Source organism: Furipterus horrens, unplaced genomic scaffold (assembly GCF_987537825.1).
Source record: "Furipterus horrens unplaced genomic scaffold, mFurHor1.1.pri manual_scaffold_2, whole genome shotgun sequence".
Taxonomy (NCBI): Eukaryota; Metazoa; Chordata; class Mammalia; order Chiroptera; family Furipteridae; genus Furipterus; species Furipterus horrens.
The window spans coordinates 110,707,567-110,727,414 of NW_028327172.1; the positions used below are offsets into that span (position 1 = coordinate 110,707,567).

At 36.6% G+C, this 19,848-nt stretch overlaps 1 protein-coding gene across 1 annotated transcript in view; it reads left to right on the forward strand.

Moving 5' to 3' along the window:
* LOC150019284 (glutamate receptor ionotropic, delta-2) overlaps positions 1–19,848 on the forward strand; it is a 388,160-nt gene that overhangs the window by 88,921 nt on the left and 279,391 nt on the right. The window contains exon 4 of the mRNA XM_090267947.1: positions 4,936–5,074. Within this exon, the coding sequence (XP_090124073.1) occupies positions 4,936–5,074 (139 nt within the window). The remainder of the gene's footprint in view (positions 1–4,935; positions 5,075–19,848) is intronic.

Genomic DNA, 19,848 nt, shown 5'->3' on the forward strand with positions numbered 1-19,848 from the left:
TTTTATAGATTTTAATGTAGAGGCATTTCACATCACTTTTCTCTGGCATTTGATATTTTAATTGCAAGTAATAAAATTTTTAATTCCATTTATTGAGTTCGTTGCAGGTATATACATATCTGAAAATTTTTTGAACATTGTACCATAGTAAACTAATAACTAACTTAATTTTAGTAATTTATCTTATATTGCTTGGATTTTCTAGATACATATTCATATCATCTTTAATTCCTAACTTTTATTTTATTCTTTACAAGTTTTAAGTATTTAAAATTATATTTTGTCTTGTTGCACCACATTGTTTAGTACCTTCAATTAAATAGAAATGGTAACAGCTTGTAGCCTTTAGGCAATTTTTAAAGATACTTATTTCACTAATAAGTATGGTGTTTGCTGTAGGTTTTCTGAAAACATGTGTGAGACTGAAAACTGTTCTTTTATTTCTACTTTGCTTACTTATTTCTAGGTTTTTATTCTTATTTTAAGACTGTATATTGACTTTTATCTGTTATTTTATTCCTTTGTAATCTTAATGTAGTAAATTTCAGTGGTTATTTTTTGAATGCCAAACCAACTCTTGCTTTCGTATAATAAACCTAACATGCTTATTTATTTATTGCAATTTTCACTTTGCTAATTTATTTTAAGTCTTTTCTGTCTACAATCATATGAAATATTCACCTGTGATTTTCCTTTCTTAGAATGATTTCTCAAATTTTATTATCAAAGTTGTGCCTTCTCCATAAAATGTATGAAGCAGTGTGTAAAATTAGAGTTAATTTTACTAAAACATTTGTTAGATTTTTCCAGTAAGGCCATTGGCTTTGAGTTTTTTAATGGGTACATTTTAATTATGAATTCAAAGTCTTTAAAAGTTGTAAGATCATTCAAGTATTCTATTTCTGTTGGTGACAATTTTTCTAGGAATTTGGCCACATCATCTCAATTTTCAATTAACTGGAAAAAATTTATACATAAGAACTTCCAATTTTTATCCTTCTAATGTCTAACATCTGTAAACACAGTGACCTTTTTATTCTTATTATTGTATTTTTTTGCCTTTACTTATTTTTATGATCAATGTTAATAGCTTTTAATAGGACTTTTCAAGTGACTAAACTTCTGTTAGATCAACCTTGTCTATTGTATTTTTGTCTAATTTATTAAGTTTGCTCTTATATTTATTTTTTTCTTGCTTCTATGTTCTTTTGGTTGACTTTGATTTTTTTAAAACTTGAAATTGATGAGCTCATTCATTTTCAGTCTTCTTTTCTTATACATTATAGGCTATGAATTTCCCTCTAAATACAAATTCAGTGACATTCCATCAGCTACTAAAATTTATGAAGTTTTGGTATGGAGTATTTTTATTATTATGAAGTTTGAAATATTTTTATTTCTATTGTGATTTCTTTTTTTTTATCTGTAGTTTAATAGACTTGTGATTATTGATATCCAAGCATATGTGGATTTTCTGATATTCACAGTCCTATTTCCATTTGGCAATTCCCTGGCCTTATTTTTTATAGCCCCTTAACCTTTGAAAGCTTTCAAGAGCATTGCTCAGCTTCTCGGTCTCTTGGCTTCCTCATGTTAAACTGGCCTTTATCCCTCTGGGAAAAGTAGTTCTAAATATCAGGTCACATTTATGGGTTACTTTTTTCTTTTTTTCTTTTTTTTCACAGAACTAGAACAAATTTTTATTTCAAAGATTTATGTGGAACCACAAAAGGCCCCATATAGTAACAACGATCCTGAGAAAGAACAATGTTGGAGGAATCATGCTACCTAAATAATAATAAGGCCATCATAATCAAAATATCATGGTACTGGCATAAAAACAGACACATAGATCAATGGAACAGAATAGAGAGCCTAGAAATAAACCTACACTTTTACAGTTAATTAATATGCAACAGAGGAAGCAAGCACGTGCAATGCACTAAACATAGTTTATTCAATAAATGGTGTTGGGAAAATCGGACAGATACGTGTAGAAAAATGAAACCAGACCACCTCCTTATGCCAATACACAAGAATAAATTCCAAATAGATTAAAGACTTAAATGTTACACTGGAAAACATAAAAATCCAAGAAGAAAACATAGGCTGTAAAATCTCAGACATTGCTCATAACAATATTTTCTTTTTTTTTATTTTTTTTTATTTTTGGTTTTTCAATTACAGGTGTCCCCTTTTCCTCCAATTTCTCTCCCCCATCCAACCCACCCCCTCTCCCGCAATCATATCCCTCCCCATTGTCCATGTCAATGAGTCATTTATACGGGTTCTTTGACTAAACCCTTCCCTTACTTATCCCCCTTCTCTCCCTCTCCCCTCCCCCCATTGACTGATTTTCTGCTCTTTGTTCTATTTAGTTCCTTTGTTTGTGTTGTTCTTTAGTTTCCTGTATTAGGTGATATCATATGGTATTTTTCTTTCTTTGCCTGGCTTATTTCACTAAGTATAATTCTCTCTAGTTCCATCGGGTTACTTTTTTCTTTAAGATCTTGGTCTTCTAATTTTTTACTGCCTCTTTAGCTCTCAAATGCATTATATATTCAAATTTTCTATTTGCTGTCAGTAGAAGGATTGTTTAGAATTACCAAAATTGGAAGTCAAGATTCCCGTTACCTTTAGAATTTGATTTCTAAGTGCAGATATCAAATAAAATTATCATTTTATTTAGATTCTACAGGAATATTTGAATTACCTGAGGTGTAGATTATATACCATAGTTGAAGAAACCTCAATAAATGTTCTTTCATATGTGTGATAACTCTGTTAAAGGTTGAAGGCTTTATGAAACAAACTTTTAGTTAACTTTTACAGTCATTAATTTCTTGTCCCATTTTTGTTATGCATATTAACATCTTTCAGTCTTTAGCTATCATCTTGTTCAAATTTTATTTTTTGAATTAGTCATTTTATCCAGGAAGTCACCATGTAGATTTAAAAATATTTTCTTTCACTTTTATCTTTTAAAAGTTGTGTGAATATTTGCTTTGCAGAAAAGAGTATCTGAAATGCATTATAACTTCTTTTGAAAAATGTGTATCAGATATCAGAGGTTAGCCTGTTCTAAGTCTATTACATCAGGAAAATAGCTCAGGATATAACCAAAAGGTATATTTGGACTACACTGAAAATGTAGATATTACACAGTGAGAAATCATGATTGGCATAAAAATCTGATATTATAATTAATTGGGTCCTGTTAAATCATACACATATTGATGAACCTAGGCAAATCTAATATTATATCTCCTTGATTTATTTTTTGTATTAGCATAGCCTAATTTCTTCTATATGGACTATTAATTTTATATAAAACATATATTCATTCAACAAATATTTACCCACTAAATATGGACAGGAACTGTTTCTCTATCAGAAACTATAATATAAGGGATAAAAATAAACAAAAATATATAAAGCATGATAAATTATAATTTTTAAAAAGATAAGGAGACTAAGAGTACGGGGTTTGGTGAGTTATTTTCTATAGAGTGGCAATAAAGTGTTTGTGAAGAAGTATCATCTGAGCAAAAACTTGAATAAATTAAAGAGAAAAGTAATTTTTAAATTAAATAGAGAATTTCTGGCATAAAAAAATTGCAAGTGCAAGGGCCCTAGAACAGAACCAGCATAGAAGAAATTGCATGAAGCTTATCAAGAGAGTGGGTTAAGAGTTAAGGAAAGAGATAAGGTCAGGAAGTTGACCTGATATTAGGTCTTGTAGGCACTGGTGTATGTTCAGTAGAGATTTCTGATTTTTTTTTTTCCAAGAGTGATGGAAACCACTTGAGGTTTTGATCAGGAGAATATTGAGATCTCATTCTCATTTTTGCAGGGCACCATGGTGATAGAATTAGGATTGGTAGTGCCCAAGATATAAACAGGTAAACCATGTAAGTGGTTTAGCAGTACAGTCAAAGAAGAGGTGATAGATAGCACTGGAAGTGATGAGATGGGGTAAGATTTGGTATGCAGTTTGATAGTAAAAGTGCCGACTTAGTACTGGTGGGGATGCTACTGGGATGGAAAATTCCTAAGTAGTTGATCTGAGAAATAGAGAGAAGGGTAGTGCAATTCCCTGAGAAAGTGTGGACCAGGGTGTTAATTTAGGAGTGAAAATAAAGTGTTGTGTTTTAAATGTGGTAAGTCTGAAATGTCCATTAGATTCCAAGTGGAAATAATGTAGATTTATCTATAGCTTTCTAGAAAGAGTGGAGCTTGAAACATAAATCTGAGAGCTTTCAAAGTATACTGTGGATAATAGTCAAAGTAAGAAACTTGGGATTCACTGGAATGGAGGTTAGACAGAAAACAGAAGCAATCTAGAGACCAAGCCCAAGGGAACTACAACATTCAGGAGATGGAGAGAAAGATTCTGCAGCAAGATTGTAATGAGTGATTAGTCAATTAGGAAAACAAAACATGTCGTGATGCAAAAGCCAACAGTGATATGTGTGATTCCAAGATCATTACTAACCTGTGATTCTAGGGACTTGAACAAAAAAATAATCTTCTGTGTTACCTATTGAACTAGAAATATGAAAAAGTTGTATTAAACAGAAGCTTAATAGTATTCATATCACCTAACTAGTGAATAATTAAGCTCTTGGAAATAAAATATATATCTGTGGTTTCATAAGAGCACAATTAATTTTAGGGTTGAACAAAAAGGTGGAAGAAATATTATTTAAACATATTATAATAAATGTTTATCATACTTCTTTTTGACTGGGTCTCACATAGTCTCATAAAAGAGAGTTAAATATAAATGAACATAAGCAAAATACAGAGATGTGTTGTGTTAGGTACAAAGACTTATCACTACTTAAGAATTAACTTGGTTTTGAATGTGTGTGACTTCAGAATTCTCAATAAATACTTGTTGATGTTCTTTATTCTCATTGCTTCTTTCCATAGGTGGGGAGGTCCCTTACACAACTCTGGCTACCCGGATGATGATGGGGGCTTGGTGGCTATTTGCTTTGATTGTCATCTCATCTTACACAGCAAACCTTGCTGCTTTCCTCACTATCACCCGCATTGAAAGCTCCATCCAGTAAGTACACATGGATTCTAGGAGCTACAAAGCATCAGAAATGACAGGAGTGCCAAAGCTATTCAAACAAGTGTATGGTTTCTAATAATAAATTTATGATTTCCCTTTAAGTAAAGGCTTAATTTTGTAATATACAGATATCATAGGATAGTCTAGCTCCTGAAAATACAGTATTGGTAGAGTATTTTTTAATATAAAAATTCTGGGAATAATTTGACCATTGCTCCCCTCATTTTCCTGGAAGGATAGCACATATTTAGAATTTTAACCTTTCACAATGTATGGCTATGTATGGGCAGACCTGTAGAAAGGAAGTGAAAAGGAGTCATACTAAATATATATAATTCAAATTTGACACTATCAGTCCTTGCCTTGAGTCTGTCCCACTATTCACAGTCTGTATAAATAGACAGATATTAGATGATTGATTGATAGATAGATGATAGATAAGGATAGAGATGGGAAAAGGGGAGAGGGATGAGAGAGAAGCTGTCCAGAGATAAAACTACTTTCTGTTTATCTCTTCACTACATAATATCTAATGTGATAATTATAGCTGTTGTTTTTCCAGCTGCAGTGGCAGTAATTGTCATTAACTATGCTGCACTCACTTAAATCCTAAAGTTACCTACGTCAGTGCCTCAGTTCACAAATGCCATTCTTTTTTCTTTTTTCTGGTTGTCCAAGTGTTTTTATTCAAGTCAGCCTGATGCACTTTATTTAATGAGTAAATTGCTAGTTTTAAAATTAACAATGGTTCTCTAAATATTCAATAGTAATGTCTATATCATAAAGTTATTATTTATGTATAAAACATATAATAGTATCCTTCAGAGTCATGCTGTGAGTTCTGAAATCCAATAAATCTACTTGAAATAATTGGAAATCCTGATGCTTTTTAACAATTTGGTCCTAAAGCTTCACATTTCAGAAACAAACAAACAAAGTATGTCACTGAAGGAAGTTGTGAGGGTTCCGGAACTCCAGGCGTTTGACATAACTGAAAAGATGGCTGCAACAGAAAGAGACCTGTGCCTGCAGAATCACAGGCTTTGCCTCGGGAAGATCATACAGTAAACATGAACAAAGGAGAGATCAGAAATCAACAAATGGCATCTTTTCAGAACTGTGACCAATGTTCCCACAAACCAAGTCTGTTTTTCCAAGTTGCAGAAGTGCTTGGAATAACTCAAAGAATAATTTTTAGTTTAAAGGCTTCAGAGTGAAAGTGATGCTTCTTAAGACAGTAAGCCTGCATTTACACCACAAACCTGAGACCTGAGAGCACAAAAGTCTTTGATTTACCATGGCCAGTTCTACTCTTGTGGCTCCATGTCATAATCAGTACCACAATACAACTTTTACCTTATTCAAACATAATGTTCTCTCTATATATATTTTAAATTTCCCTTAAGATGTTCTATTCATCCAAAAACAAGGTATTTTGTGTTATGAAGCAAGTGCGAGAACCAAACAGTTGGAGACAACCAAATTAGAATTTAAAGAGCCTTTATTAGCTGGTCAGCGACTGCCCACCTGTCCACAAGCTGGACTTAGGTGGACAGCCCCGACCTTAGGGATTGGGGGGTTTATAAAGCATTTCAAGTGCATTCTTGTTCCTGCAGGTGCAAAAACTTGGACAGAAATACAGCTTGTATAGACAAAAATTCCCCACTATTCCCCAGGTCATTGCTCAAAGGAATAGGTCATTGCTATTCCCCAAGTCATTGCTCAAAGGAATAGGTCACTGCCCAAAGGAATAACAGTTAGGTCAAGTTCCTTGTTCTGTTTGGTTGAAGCATGCAACCGCGGGGGTCCTGAGTCTGGGACCCAAGTTCAGCTGATTACCCTACTGGCTGGACATCTAAGAAATACCCTTTAATATTCCCCACTGATTTTATTTGGGGATTCAAATCCTTGAGTCCTGGGTGTTTAAAGGGCGATATTGTGACCTTAGGACCAAAACTTTTCTAGGCCCTTATGGAATGAAGCCCTGTATAACTCCCCTTTTTAGACTTAAGACCCTTTATTTTATAGAGGACAATGGGCGACGGTCTCGTGCTTTTCTAGTTGCTTCAAGCTGAACATGGTCATCGTCCCACCTCCCCTTGAGTCTAGGAACTTCTAATAAGAGTGGGGGTAGAGGGGAGGGTGGCCTTCCCACATGGGGAAGGATTTTTCAGAGTCCAGGTCAGTTAGCTGTTCCTGGGCAGCAGTATGCTCCATTTCCAAGGGCTGGCACTGCTGGACAAGTTGGCACTCTTGTCGTGTTCTGGCAACAGGGTTGAAAGACATAATTTAACCTACAACTACCATGACAAAAGGGATTAATTTTTCAATGTCCCACATTAGGAAAATAAGTGGCTTTTCTGGAGGAAGGTGTGCAGAGCATGTCACACCTGTCCAAAACCCTTTTACCCACTATACTTAGCTAGGGCTGAGAGGAATATTTTAGGATTTCCCCCCTCTCAGACCTTTGGGCCTCTTTTGTCCAAGCTATTAGGATAGAAAAGAGAGAAACCAGTTTCAAAATGAAGCCTATAGACTACCCTATACTTTACCAACCCAACCACTTAGTTCAGCCAAACCGTTGAGTCTTAAGAGGCAGCAATGCAGAAGGGCTTCTTGAATGAGGCCTATATGTACAGACAATCACTCAGGTAATGAGATTATAGGCTTATGCCCTATGAAAACAGAAAGAACACACATGTTAATTTACACAACACAATTCACAAACCAGTCTCTAAATTTAAGATTCTGTCTTATTGGGAAGACATTTAGTTGTAAGGCACTTGACATTCTTCTTACCTGTAAATTAAGCATTTCTGGTAATGTCACAGACCTGGCTTAACTTTTAAATGAAAACAAACTTTATAGACAGTTAGCTGTACTAGTTTATAATTTATTACTGAGCATTGTGATTTTCCTTGAGTCATGATTTTTCTCCTTAAGATTACCCTCCTTGTCAGTAAAGGGACTGCAGTAAGTCCAGTTGTAATTTAGCCTGTTTATTTGCATAAACACAAGAGCAATGATTGATTACACATGATTTTTAAGTTTACTTTATTGGCATTTACTTAGGGAACTTTTATGTTGACCTTTAGTTTGCCCGTCAGGGCACAGAAGCTGAGCCGTGTACCTGCCATTCAGCCTTGCCTGTAAACACTTGCTTTTCTAAGTATTTTGGATTTTTCATTGTGTCTTAAGGCTCCTTCTAGGCATCTTTCAGGAAAGCAACCTTCGTTTCTTCCCTGGAAAGATTGCTATGAACCGCACAACTAACCAAGGTGCCAGGCTTTTTCCTTCTTGGCTTTTCTTAGCTTTAAAAGTCAAGTTTAGTTCTTTAGGGCTTTCTGGTAACAGCCAGAGCCTAAGCATGCCTTCTTCAGGTATGACATCCTAGTCAAAGCCTCTGCTGACAAAAACCACTATTATCAACTGGTTTATTAGTTTTATGCAAAGGAACCTTATATCACTTTTTACTTCTTTAGAATGATAAATACTGGAGAGTTCAGGTAAGGAGAAAAATATAAAAGCATGAAGGAAAATCCTTGTCTTTTAAAACTGCACTTTTTTCATTATACTTTCTGTTGCTAAAACCATACAATTTTTTATAACTTTTATAAACTTTTAACAAACTTTGTATATAGTTTTCACAAACCTTTATTTTTATGTTTTCTATTTTTTCTGGTTCCCTTCTTTTTATGTGAAGTTTTAAATTTCCCTGGGAAACCTTAATTTTTCCTTTCAGAGCATAAACAGAGCAATAATTCAAAACACAGATAGCTAGGCCTTCTCTCTCCAGTATGTCCACTGGTCTCCTAGAGAGACATGCCCTTGGCAGACATGTTCACTTGCCCAGGCTGGAGCACTTAGCAGCCCTGAATGACCCCTTCCTGGGTCCTGTGTGGCAAGAGGAATTTTTGCCAACTGGTTTACAGACAACCTTTTCTAGGTCTTATTGGTTCCACAACAAAATAGATGAAGGTATGCTTTTATAAAATCAGAACACAAGCAGCTGAGGTTCCCTTTTCCTAGGGTTAAAACTTCCATAACTCTTTTTTTTTTTTTTATTATGACTTTTTATAGACTTTTTGCAACATTTATAAAATAAACTTTTTAAATATGCTTTACTTTTTTAGATTTAACTATAACATTCTTTTAATATTTGTTCTTTTCTATACGGTGAAAGACTATACTTAAACCTAGTATTTGGCAGCTAAAAGTTTCTAGATTTGCAGAGATATTTTGCAGCTTTTTGAAGTTCCTGCTTCTTTTTTAACTTACACTTTTGAGCTCTCCTGAGGAGTTTTTCAATTGTTCTATTTGACCCATTTATTTACCTTTTGCAATTTTTTACAAATATTTGGCCAGTTTCTATTACAACAGTGACTTTTAAGAGTCCCTGTCCTACAGCATTCTTTGGATTTAGACCAGAATACTTTCTTATTCAGTCCCTGAGCTTCTGTAGGAATGCTGATGGAGCTGTATTTTGAATGCCTTGGAGACATTCTGTGGTTGGGATATGGACTCCTTGATTCCCCTGATGATGAGGCTTTTAAGGTTTCCTATTTGAACCCTATTCTTCGGCCTGTTATTCTATTCAGGGTCTATACTGGGAAACTTTTGTTAGGCCGGGACAATTCCCTGACTGGGAGGATGTTTGCTTTTTCATATTTTTATAGCAGCCCACGTGATTATTTCTTTTCCTTTCCTATTGAAAAGGATGTTTAGAATGGACATTAGTTTTATTCATATGTAACAACACTTTTCCTTAAGATATAGGCATGTCCCCTCTGCTGAAGCAGCAAGGAGATTGAGGGCCCTTTAGTTACAGCTTTAGAGGTGTTGTTGATTGGCAGCCAAGCTGCCACTGCTGCCGCTTGCACCATTTTGAAGAAAAGCAGCCTGAGTTTTAAGTGTCACTTTTTTCCTCTCTCCCTGTCTCCCAGACATCCTGCTGTTTCTGTAACCTGTAGCAAGGGGATTAGATGGCCACCTGGCTAGCAAATTTAACTTTGCCCCTCCTTGCAGCTCCAGCAGGGAGTATTCAGATGCAAATTGAATTGCTAGAAGTTACCTGCGGAGGAAAGCAATTTCTCTGGGGAGATTTTAAGGGGCCTGATCACTCTGTACTGTCTGTTCCCAGTGCCTCTGCCCAGTTGGTCGCCAGCTGGCCAGGGCTACAAGGCAGTGGGAGACAGTACAGGGAGTCCTAGGCTTTTCTGTAACAATGAAATGCACTGCCTATATTGACCGCCTTGGTTTTCATGTTCCCTTATGTTGGCTGAGGTGATTGCTACAAACATGCACTTAATTTGTATTACAATTAAGAGCAGGAATGCAAGGCATGGAAGCAATTCCCCCCTCACAGCACAAACACAGGCTGAGAGCTCCCAAAGGAGGCTAAACAAATTCCCGCTTGGCCTTTCCTCTTATGAGGCTAAACCCCACTCAGACTCCATAGACCGAAGTCCTTGGAGTCACACAAAAGGAGGAAATAACATTCACTCGCACATTCACTCAGAGGTTAAACAATTCCACCCAAACCCCACCTAGGCCTCTGAGATTAGAGGAACAGCGTGGGCTACAGGCAGCACAACCCAGAACCAAACCAGAAGAGCTTTACCAAGTCTCAATGGCAGTGGCCCCAGCCCGCCATCTAAAAGTGTTGCCACTCACCTGCCTCCGAGGCTGTCCGCTGTCTTTTGCTTACTCCGGACTGAGCCGTCAGGGCATCCAGCAGCTCCCGAGTGTCCACTGAAGGCGCGGGGAATTGCTCTGAACTGGAGCTTGTGGCCGCTGTCCTGCCACACGTCAGCTAGACACACAGGACTGCAGGAAGCCCAGGGGGCTCACCAAAGGCAGCACTGCTTTATAAAGGCATTGCAGTGGGTGAAGAAGATAGATTCTAACAAAGAAATCAAGCCCCTGGGGTTTTGGGAGAAGGAAGGGTTCTGATTCTTCTAATTATATAAATCACTGGTGGAGAAAGGGATATATACCATGAAGGGGTGCCCAGTTTCCTCAGCGGGGGCCAAAGCCTCCCACAAGGGCAAAAGAGGCGCAGGCCCGTCCCCTGAATCAGAAGGGGATGGTAGTCCTGACCGGAGTGGGTATGGGGGGTACTGAAAGGCGTATCACTGCCAGTCCCAGACGAATCTGGGGAGGCACGGGGATATGGTGGGGGTCTCACAGGAGGGGGACTTTCCTGTGAGTCCAGGAGATCCGGAGGGGGGCCTGAAGTGGGGCCATCCTTTGGTTTGGAGGCCACTAAAACAGCAGCCTCTTCTGACAGCTTTTTAACCACTTAGGTTTGTCTTCCAAAATGTCGATCCAAACTTGAATGTATGGAATTTGGTCAGGGTGCCCAGGCCTCCCGGTACAAACCCGGCGGACCCCGTAGGCCATTCAAAGATCAAAAGACCCATCAGAGGGCCAAAAGACCCCTGGGAAGGTCGGCCATTCCAATTCAAAAAAAGTCTGCAATTGTCCGGTGGTGACAGGCATTTCATAGAAGGAGGCCCACCTCTGGAAATCCTGGAAATTCTTTAGAAAACATTGACGGGGCGAACACGACAAACACAACGATGATGACTGCCCCATGTCACTTCGGAAAAGACGTGCAACAAGACAGACTCTAAACAAGACACAGAACACAGAACACAAAACATATGGGCTGAACCCACCGTCGTGTAGTTCGCCCGAGCCCTGGAAGTAATGCTGCATCCAGCCTTCCTGTGGGCTCCCCTTGTACACCTGCCCTGGGCCCATCCACATACGCCTTTCCCTCCGTGTATGTGGCCCTACCTGAGTCCTTACCGGTAGGAATCCGAACGGCTCTATGTAGTCAATCAGGATAGGGAGGGCGCCTGCCTGCCAGTGTCCCACTCGGGGCTGAAGAACGCCTCTCAGAGATCTCCCCCTGAGATGGATCTGGCGGCAGGCCTGTCTCACGACCCGTGCCCAGCCAAGGCTGGGTATCTCGTTGGGGCCTCCAAATGTTATGGAGCAAGTGCAAGAACCAAACGGTCTGAGACAACCAAATTAGAATTTAAAGAGCCTTTATTAGCTGGCCAGTGACTGCCCACCCATCCACAAGCTGGACTTAGGTGGACAGTCCCAACCTTAGGGATTGGGGGGTTTATAAAGCATTTCAGGTACAGGAACTTTGACAGAAATACAGCTTGTATAGACAAAAATTTCCCACTATTCCCCAGGTCATTAATGGCTCAAAGGAATAGGTCATTGCTCAAAGGAATAACAGTTAGGTTAAGTTCCTTGTTCTGCTTGGTTGAAGCATGTAACCACGGGGGTCTGGTTCCCGGGACCCAAGTTCAGCTGATTACCCTACTGGCTGGACATCTAAGAAATACCCTTTAACATTTTGAATGTTCTTAAAGTTGAAGAACATTCATTTCTCAATAAAACTGATAATTGAAAATTAGAATAATTAGATTTATCAAGAAATTCACTGGAGATTTAACTTATTCTTAAAACACAAGTTCTTGCCTTTACAGAGTATGTAAATTAAGTCTATTAGCCACAAACTCTTATATATAGCACAATGGTAAAAATAAAATCAAGAATTATTCATCTATAAAGAACTAAGATATTTTTCAATTGCTCGTATTATAAAAATTGAAACCCCAAAATTTAAGTAATAATAGTAATAGACAGTCACTTCTTTCATCCATTTATGAAAATGGTATTTCTAACTTCTCTTACCAAATCATGCTCCTCAAGTTCTTTTCCCAATTATATCTTTGGTGAAAAACCTTCAGACTTTCTCAATTTGTTATACTTATTGCCCGTTCTATGTGTGGCATAAGTTATAAAACTGATGACCCCATCAGAATCACATTTTAAGCAATAATGAAAATTATTACAACCAGCCAACCACAAATCAATGAAATTAGTAAAATTATAAAAACAATAATTACTATTTATTTAACACTCAGAAGATGCCAGACTGTTCTAAATGTTTAATGTGCATTGGTTCATTTAATATTTACAACTATTTTCTGAAATACATATGATAAATAACTCATTTTACAACTGAAGTTGAAAAGATAAGTAAATTGTCCCAAATCATGCAGCTAATAAATTAAAGACTAAACCTATAATCTTTCTGATTCTTAAGCCTAGGTTTCAAATGTACCACACCAGTTCCCATCCCACACCCATGTGTGGCCAGCTGCTTTCAGAAAATATCATTAAGGACATGCCATAGTCTTATTTCTTATTAAGAGAAATAAGTACCAAAAATAAAGTACCAAAATTAGGAGACTTTTGTGTTGGGCCAATTCTGTAGGTATACATCCCAACATGAGAAGATTATGTTTATAGTTGATATCTGCCATTTGGGGTAAGACTGCTTGGCAGATCCAATAATAGAAATCACATTAAGAGATAGTGTTAAAAATTAAAATGGAGTATTATATCTCACAAATATATTTCATATCAATTATGTTTAACTTGTCAAATTTTGAGTGTACTTAAGTCTAAAATTCCATAGCTCAGATTTGATTTTGAAGCGTTTTTAAATAAATAAAGAAAAAATTAAATAAAATAACTGATTTTATACAGCAAACAACAACAATAATCATAATAATCAACAAAAATTATGGCTAAGATTCAGAGAATTCACTATGAATTTATTAAGTATATTACATATTTTATCTCAATTATTTCTCAAAATAACCTTAATAATACAAATACTACTTTTATTTCCATTTTGCAGATGAAGAAACAAAAATTAGAAGTTAAATGCTCAAAATCACATCATCAGTAGTGTCAGAGCTGAAAATCTAACACACATCAATTCGATAACAATCAATAACCTTACCTACTGAAGTTTTTCTTTATCTAGTTGTTGTTCTCACAATTTGTCTGACTCAATTTCATTGAGGTTGTAGACTACACGGTGCGTGTGTGGTGTATGTGATCTATTTAGTCATTACTAACTTTGCCAGCATTAGTTTGTATCTAGAATTGCATGCAATAGCAGTGAGAGCAAAAGCCTCTATCAGATTTTTACAGCCCATTGGGTTTGTCTAAAAGTAAAATCTAATGGAAACAGATCATTATTTCACATGATATTTTCCTCAATGTAGTTTCATAGTCCAAAATAACTGAAAATTCATTTTTTAAAACATTTTTTTCTAATGCCAACTCATATTATTAAAAGTCAACAGAGGGTATGATAAGTCTTCCCGTCCTTCTAATCTTATCACTAGACTAATTTTGAAAGAGGAAAATCAAAGCCAAATAAGTTAAAAGAAACCTGATTCTCTTTCCAAACTTAGAGATATCTTTTAATTTCTTGCTTCAGCTCTTTCGGTAAACATAACTGCTTTCAATATTTCTTGGAAACATTCAAAGTTCATTTGCAACTAATGTTAAACTTTCTTGGGAAATTCTAAGTCTGATTTTTCTTAGAAAAGGCAAAGACTTTTTTTTTCAATACCATCCAATATCATGCTTCCTAATCATTTATATTCATAAGGTTTGCTCATCACTAAAAAGTACACTTGTCGGTGTACTTTTTTCCAAGCCAATTTTGCTCTGCCATTAGCACTCATATGCCAATGACATCTTCATCCCCCAAATTCAGAGCCACTTCTCTAGACAAGAAGAGGTAGAGGTGATTAAAGGGACATCAGTGAGAGGGGGAGGAAAACAGCTACTTTTGAACAGTTGCTTGACAGAATCTCATCGTTTGATAAAAATAATTCAATAGATTTATTCTTGAGAAGCTTAATACATTTTATAAGAGGTATCCCTTTTTCAAAATTAAATATTTATTGGCATCTAACCTTCTAGTTGGCATTTGTCATTAATAAAAATTTTGAAAGTGAATTTTCCCGGGAAAGGATAACTCACAAGTTTAATTTCATTATTTCTTCAATGATGGTGGCAGATGCACATAGCCATGACAGATTGTGACAGTTGGGGATAGCTGGTGCTGAGATACACAGTTCAGTTTTAAGGGGAAAATATGCCATTTCTACAAGACTCTAATGACATTTAAGCTTTTTTATTGTCATTGAACAGTAAGAACATGTAGCTGCATTGTTTTCACATACCTGGAAAATTAAATGTAACTTTTCGGTTGATAACCAGATTAAAAGTTTCAATGAACGAAATGGTGCATGTCAAGCTTTGAAGAAATTTTTAGAGTGAACACTGGGTAATAATAACATCAGCAACGTTAACTCCATTAGTGTTTGTTGTGATGCAATTTTCAGAAACCTATTTATTTCAAACAAATATGAAAATAGCTACAGGGGAAATTACAATTATACAGTTATAGTCATTAATAACTTCAGTAAGATTGGTCTTTGGTGGTAAAACTTGAGGTCTTTCATTTCCTAAGGCTATAAGTGAGCTTGAGTCTATTCAAAGGGATTTCAACATTCAACCATACTTTTAAATTTAATGCTGTCATTCTCCATAATGGTTGAGGTTGAGCTAAACAAAATATTGACTTAATGTAGCCACTAAATCACACTAAGTTAGGATAAGTTTCTTTCTAAGCATATGCAAAAAAGAGATTCATAAATACTCTGTGCACTGGAGAAGACCAGTTTCTCCCTAGCATATCAATAGAGATAATAGTTGTGACTGGCAGATGCCCTCTAATGAAATGATTTCTACCTTTTCTTCGCCCTCATGGAACTATGTAACTATCTTTAGAAAATCAGGTTTAAAAGACATCATTACAGTCACATTATTGGAAATGGAGGATTCCTAACTACAAAAACTTCCTAAATAAATATATTAGCTTCATACATTTAGTTCAACTAATTATATGTCTGTATAAAATTTTAACACTGTACGATGTATTTAGTCTTTAAAGTAATTTAAGTAATATCCCTAGTCACAATCTATCTGGAGAAATAATGATAAAGAGGTTATGATAGATTTACTTACAAAATGCTATGGGAACACAAGGGAAGAAGTAATTTAAATCAATAACTTGGAGAGGAGGGAGAGGAGAAAGGAAGAAACTGTCAAACATCACAGAGGTTCTCGGAGGTGTCATCTGAATTTGAACTGGAAGAATGAATTTCAATAGACTGAAGGGTGGATTACTGGGGGACATTTGCAAAAGCAACAGAGATATGAAACTCCTAGGATAGCATCTAGCAAAGGTAAATGATCAAAATATTTTAATTTTCTTCCTCAGGTGACCTGAGAGTGGTGGGAAACAAAATAGAAAGGGAGGGAGGGAGGGACAAAACCCTGAAGACATTATAAGGCCTCTTAAGGAATTTGGAATTTTCCCTGGAGAACAGAGTGACATCATTTCAGAAAGACAGTTTTATCTGTGTGAATAGGTGTAGGAGTGCATGGAAACTCATTAGAAGTGTCTAATGCGCATGTATTTATGGCATTTAACTAGCATGTCTCTACTTGATATAAATCTGACCCACACATCTTCTTTCAAAGGCTATTTAACATTCCAAAGTTTTAAAGGTAATTTATAATGAATTTGGCTTGAGAAACATTATGTCTCTAGGCTAACAGGATGCAGGAATGTAGCCTCAGTTTATTTTTTATTAAAAAAAGATATGTAAAGAGAGTGTGGTTTACCTCTTAGCTGAACAGGTAGGGAGGAAGAGAATTAATATGTGGGGAGAATGTAGAAATCACTCTGGTTAGGAAAATTTTCAGATGTAATTTTGCAGAAAGAGATGCACCTCAAGGTCTGTTATTCATGGACTCCATCCTGCCTGCTAATTGCATTCAGTCTGGTGCCATCAAAAAACAAATCAGGCGTACTTTTTTCAGAATTTTTTGAAATATTAATTTTGAAAAACATTTTTTATTGTTATTCTATTACAGTTGTCCCAATTTTCCCCCTTTGCCCTCCTCTGCCCATCCCACCCCTGCTCCCACAGTCAATCTTCTCACCGTTGCCCATGTCTGTGGGCCATTCATACATGTTCTTTGTCTAGTCCCTTTCCCTTCTCTCCACCATTATACCCCTCACCCTTCCCCTCTGGTCATTTAGGTCTGTTTCATGTTTCCTTTTTGTTCATTAGTTTATTTTGTTCATTAGATTCTTCTTATAGGTGAGATTATATAGTATTTGTCTTTCACCAACTGACTTATTTCACTAAGCATAATATTCTCCAGTTCCATCCATTCTGTCACAAAAGGTGCGAGTTCCTTCTTTCTTTCTGCTGCATAGTATTCCATTGTGTAAACGTACCACATTTTTTGATCCAGTTATTTACTGATGGGCACTTAGGCTGTTTCTAGCACTTGGCTATTGTAAATAGTGCTGCTATGAACATAGGGGTGCATAAGTTCTTTTGAATTGGTGACTCAGGATCCTTAGAGTATATTCCCAGCAGTGGAATCTCTGGGTCAAAAGGCAGTTCTATTTTTTTTAAGGAAATTCCATACTGTTTTCCATAGTGGCTGCACCAGTCTTTATTCCCACCAACAGTGCAGTAGGATTCCTGTTTCTCCACATCCTCGCCAGCACTTGTTTGTTGATTTACTGATGACGGCCTTTCCAACTAGTGTGAGGTGATATCTCATTGTGGTTTTAATTTGTATCTCTCTGATGGCTAGTGATGTTTAGCATCTTTTCATATGTCTTTGGGCCCTCTGTATGTCCTCCTAGAAGCAGTCTACTCAGATCCTTTACCCAGTTTTAATTGGGTTGTTTGTGTTACTGGTGTTGAGTCATATGAGTTCTTTATCTATTTTGGAGATTAAACCCTTGTCGGATGTATCATTGACAAATATGTTCTCCCATAGAGTATGTTCCCTTTTCATTTGATGATGTTTTCTTTAGCCGTGCAGAAGTTTTTGGTTTGACGTATTCCCATTTGCTTATTTTCTCCTTTATTTCTCTTGCCCTAAGAGATACATCAGTTAATTCCATGAAATCTAGAGTGTTGTTTAGTGCCACAATATCCTTCCAGATTCTTTGTTTGGAAGATCTGTTCATCACTGACATTGGGGAGCTAAAACCCCCTACAATGACTGTGGTGTCAATATCTTTCTTGAAGTTCTTCAATATTTTCTTCATGTATTTGGGTGCTCCTGTGTTTATGCATATATGTTGAAAGGGTTATATCCTGCTATCGGATGTTCCTTTAAGTATTATGTCATGACCTTCTTTGTCCCTTTCTACAGCTTTTGTTTTTGAGTCTATTTTGTCTGATATAAGTATTATACCCCAGTTTTCTTTTCATGTTCCTTTTCTTTAAATAGTTTTTCCATCTCTTCACTTTCAACCTGTGTAGATATTTTTTCTGAGGCAGGTCTCTTTTAGACAGCATATATGTGGGCCATGCTTTCTAATCCATTCAGCTATCCTATGTCTTTTGACTGGAGCATTTAGTCCATTTATGTTAAAGGTTATTATTGATAGGTATTTATTCATTGCCATTTTTTACATACTTGTCTCTTCCTCTCTCTCTCTCTCTCCCACCCCCTCTAGAAATGGAGAGTAGCCAAAATGACTGAGTCTCATTAGTTGTTGACTCTTTTCTTCTCCTTTTTATAGCAGTCCCTTTAGCATCTCTTAACAGTTCTGGCTTGGTGGAGATGCACTCTTTTAGCCTTCTTTTGTTTGGGAAGCTCTTTATTTCACCTTCCATTTTAAATGAGAGCCTTGCTGGATAGAGTAGTTCTGGTTATAGGCCTTTTTCATTACTTGGAATATTTCATGTCATTCCCTTCTGGCTTATAGTGTTTCTGTTGAGAAATCAGCTGATGGTCTTATTGGAGCTCCTTTGTATATTACTTGCTGTTTCTCTCTTCCTGCGTTTAAGATTCTCTCTTTGTCTTTAAAATTTGCCATTTTAATTATGATGTTTCTTGGAGTGTGCCTCTTTGGGTTCATCTTGAACTTGTGTGACTTTTTTCCTCACCATGTTAGGGAAGTTTTCTGTCATTTTTTTCAGATATGTTTTTTGTTCCTTGCTCCTTTTCTTCTCCTTCTAATATTCCTATAATGATAAAGTTGTTACATTTCATGTTGTCCTAAAGCTTCCCTCAACCATTCTTGTTCTTTTTGAGTCTTTTTTCTTTGTGTTGCTCTGACAGGGTATTTCTTTCTACCTTATCTTCCAGCTCACTGACTTGGTCCTCTGCTTCATCTAGCCTGCTTTTAATCCTTTCTAGTGTATTTTTCATTTCAGATATTGTGTTCTTCATCTCTTTCTGGTTCTTATTCATAGTTTATATGTCCATTTTAATGGTGCTGTAGTTCCCACTAAGTTCCTTGTAGTTCTCACTGAGTCCTTGAGCATCACCATAATCATTATTTTGAATTATATGTCTAATAGATTGCTTCCCTCAGTTTTATTCAGCTCATTTTCTGGGGATTCCTCCTTTCTTTTCAATTGGGGGTTCTTTCTTTTCTCCACATTTTAGGGGACTCCTTTTGTTTGTTTCTGTGTTTCAGGTTGCTCTACTTTGCCTGCCTGTCATCATGGGGTGGACCTCTGTGGTAGAAGTTCTGTGGAACTCAGTGGTGCAGTCTCTTTGATGTCCTGATATGGATGCTCTAGGGTTGCCCTTTATTCAATTTATCTTGGCTGTCTTCTTGTACTTGGACTTTGATTATTGGTGGCTCATTTGTCAGTGGGTTCTCCTCCACAGCTGGCTGACCAGGGGTCACAACCCCTGCCATGTCTCATATGCATTTGTGCAGGTGCTGGTTAACAAAGCACTATCACCAGAAAACGAAACCCGCACCAGCAAAAATACCCACCTATCGCATCAGCAATATGAACAGCAACTGA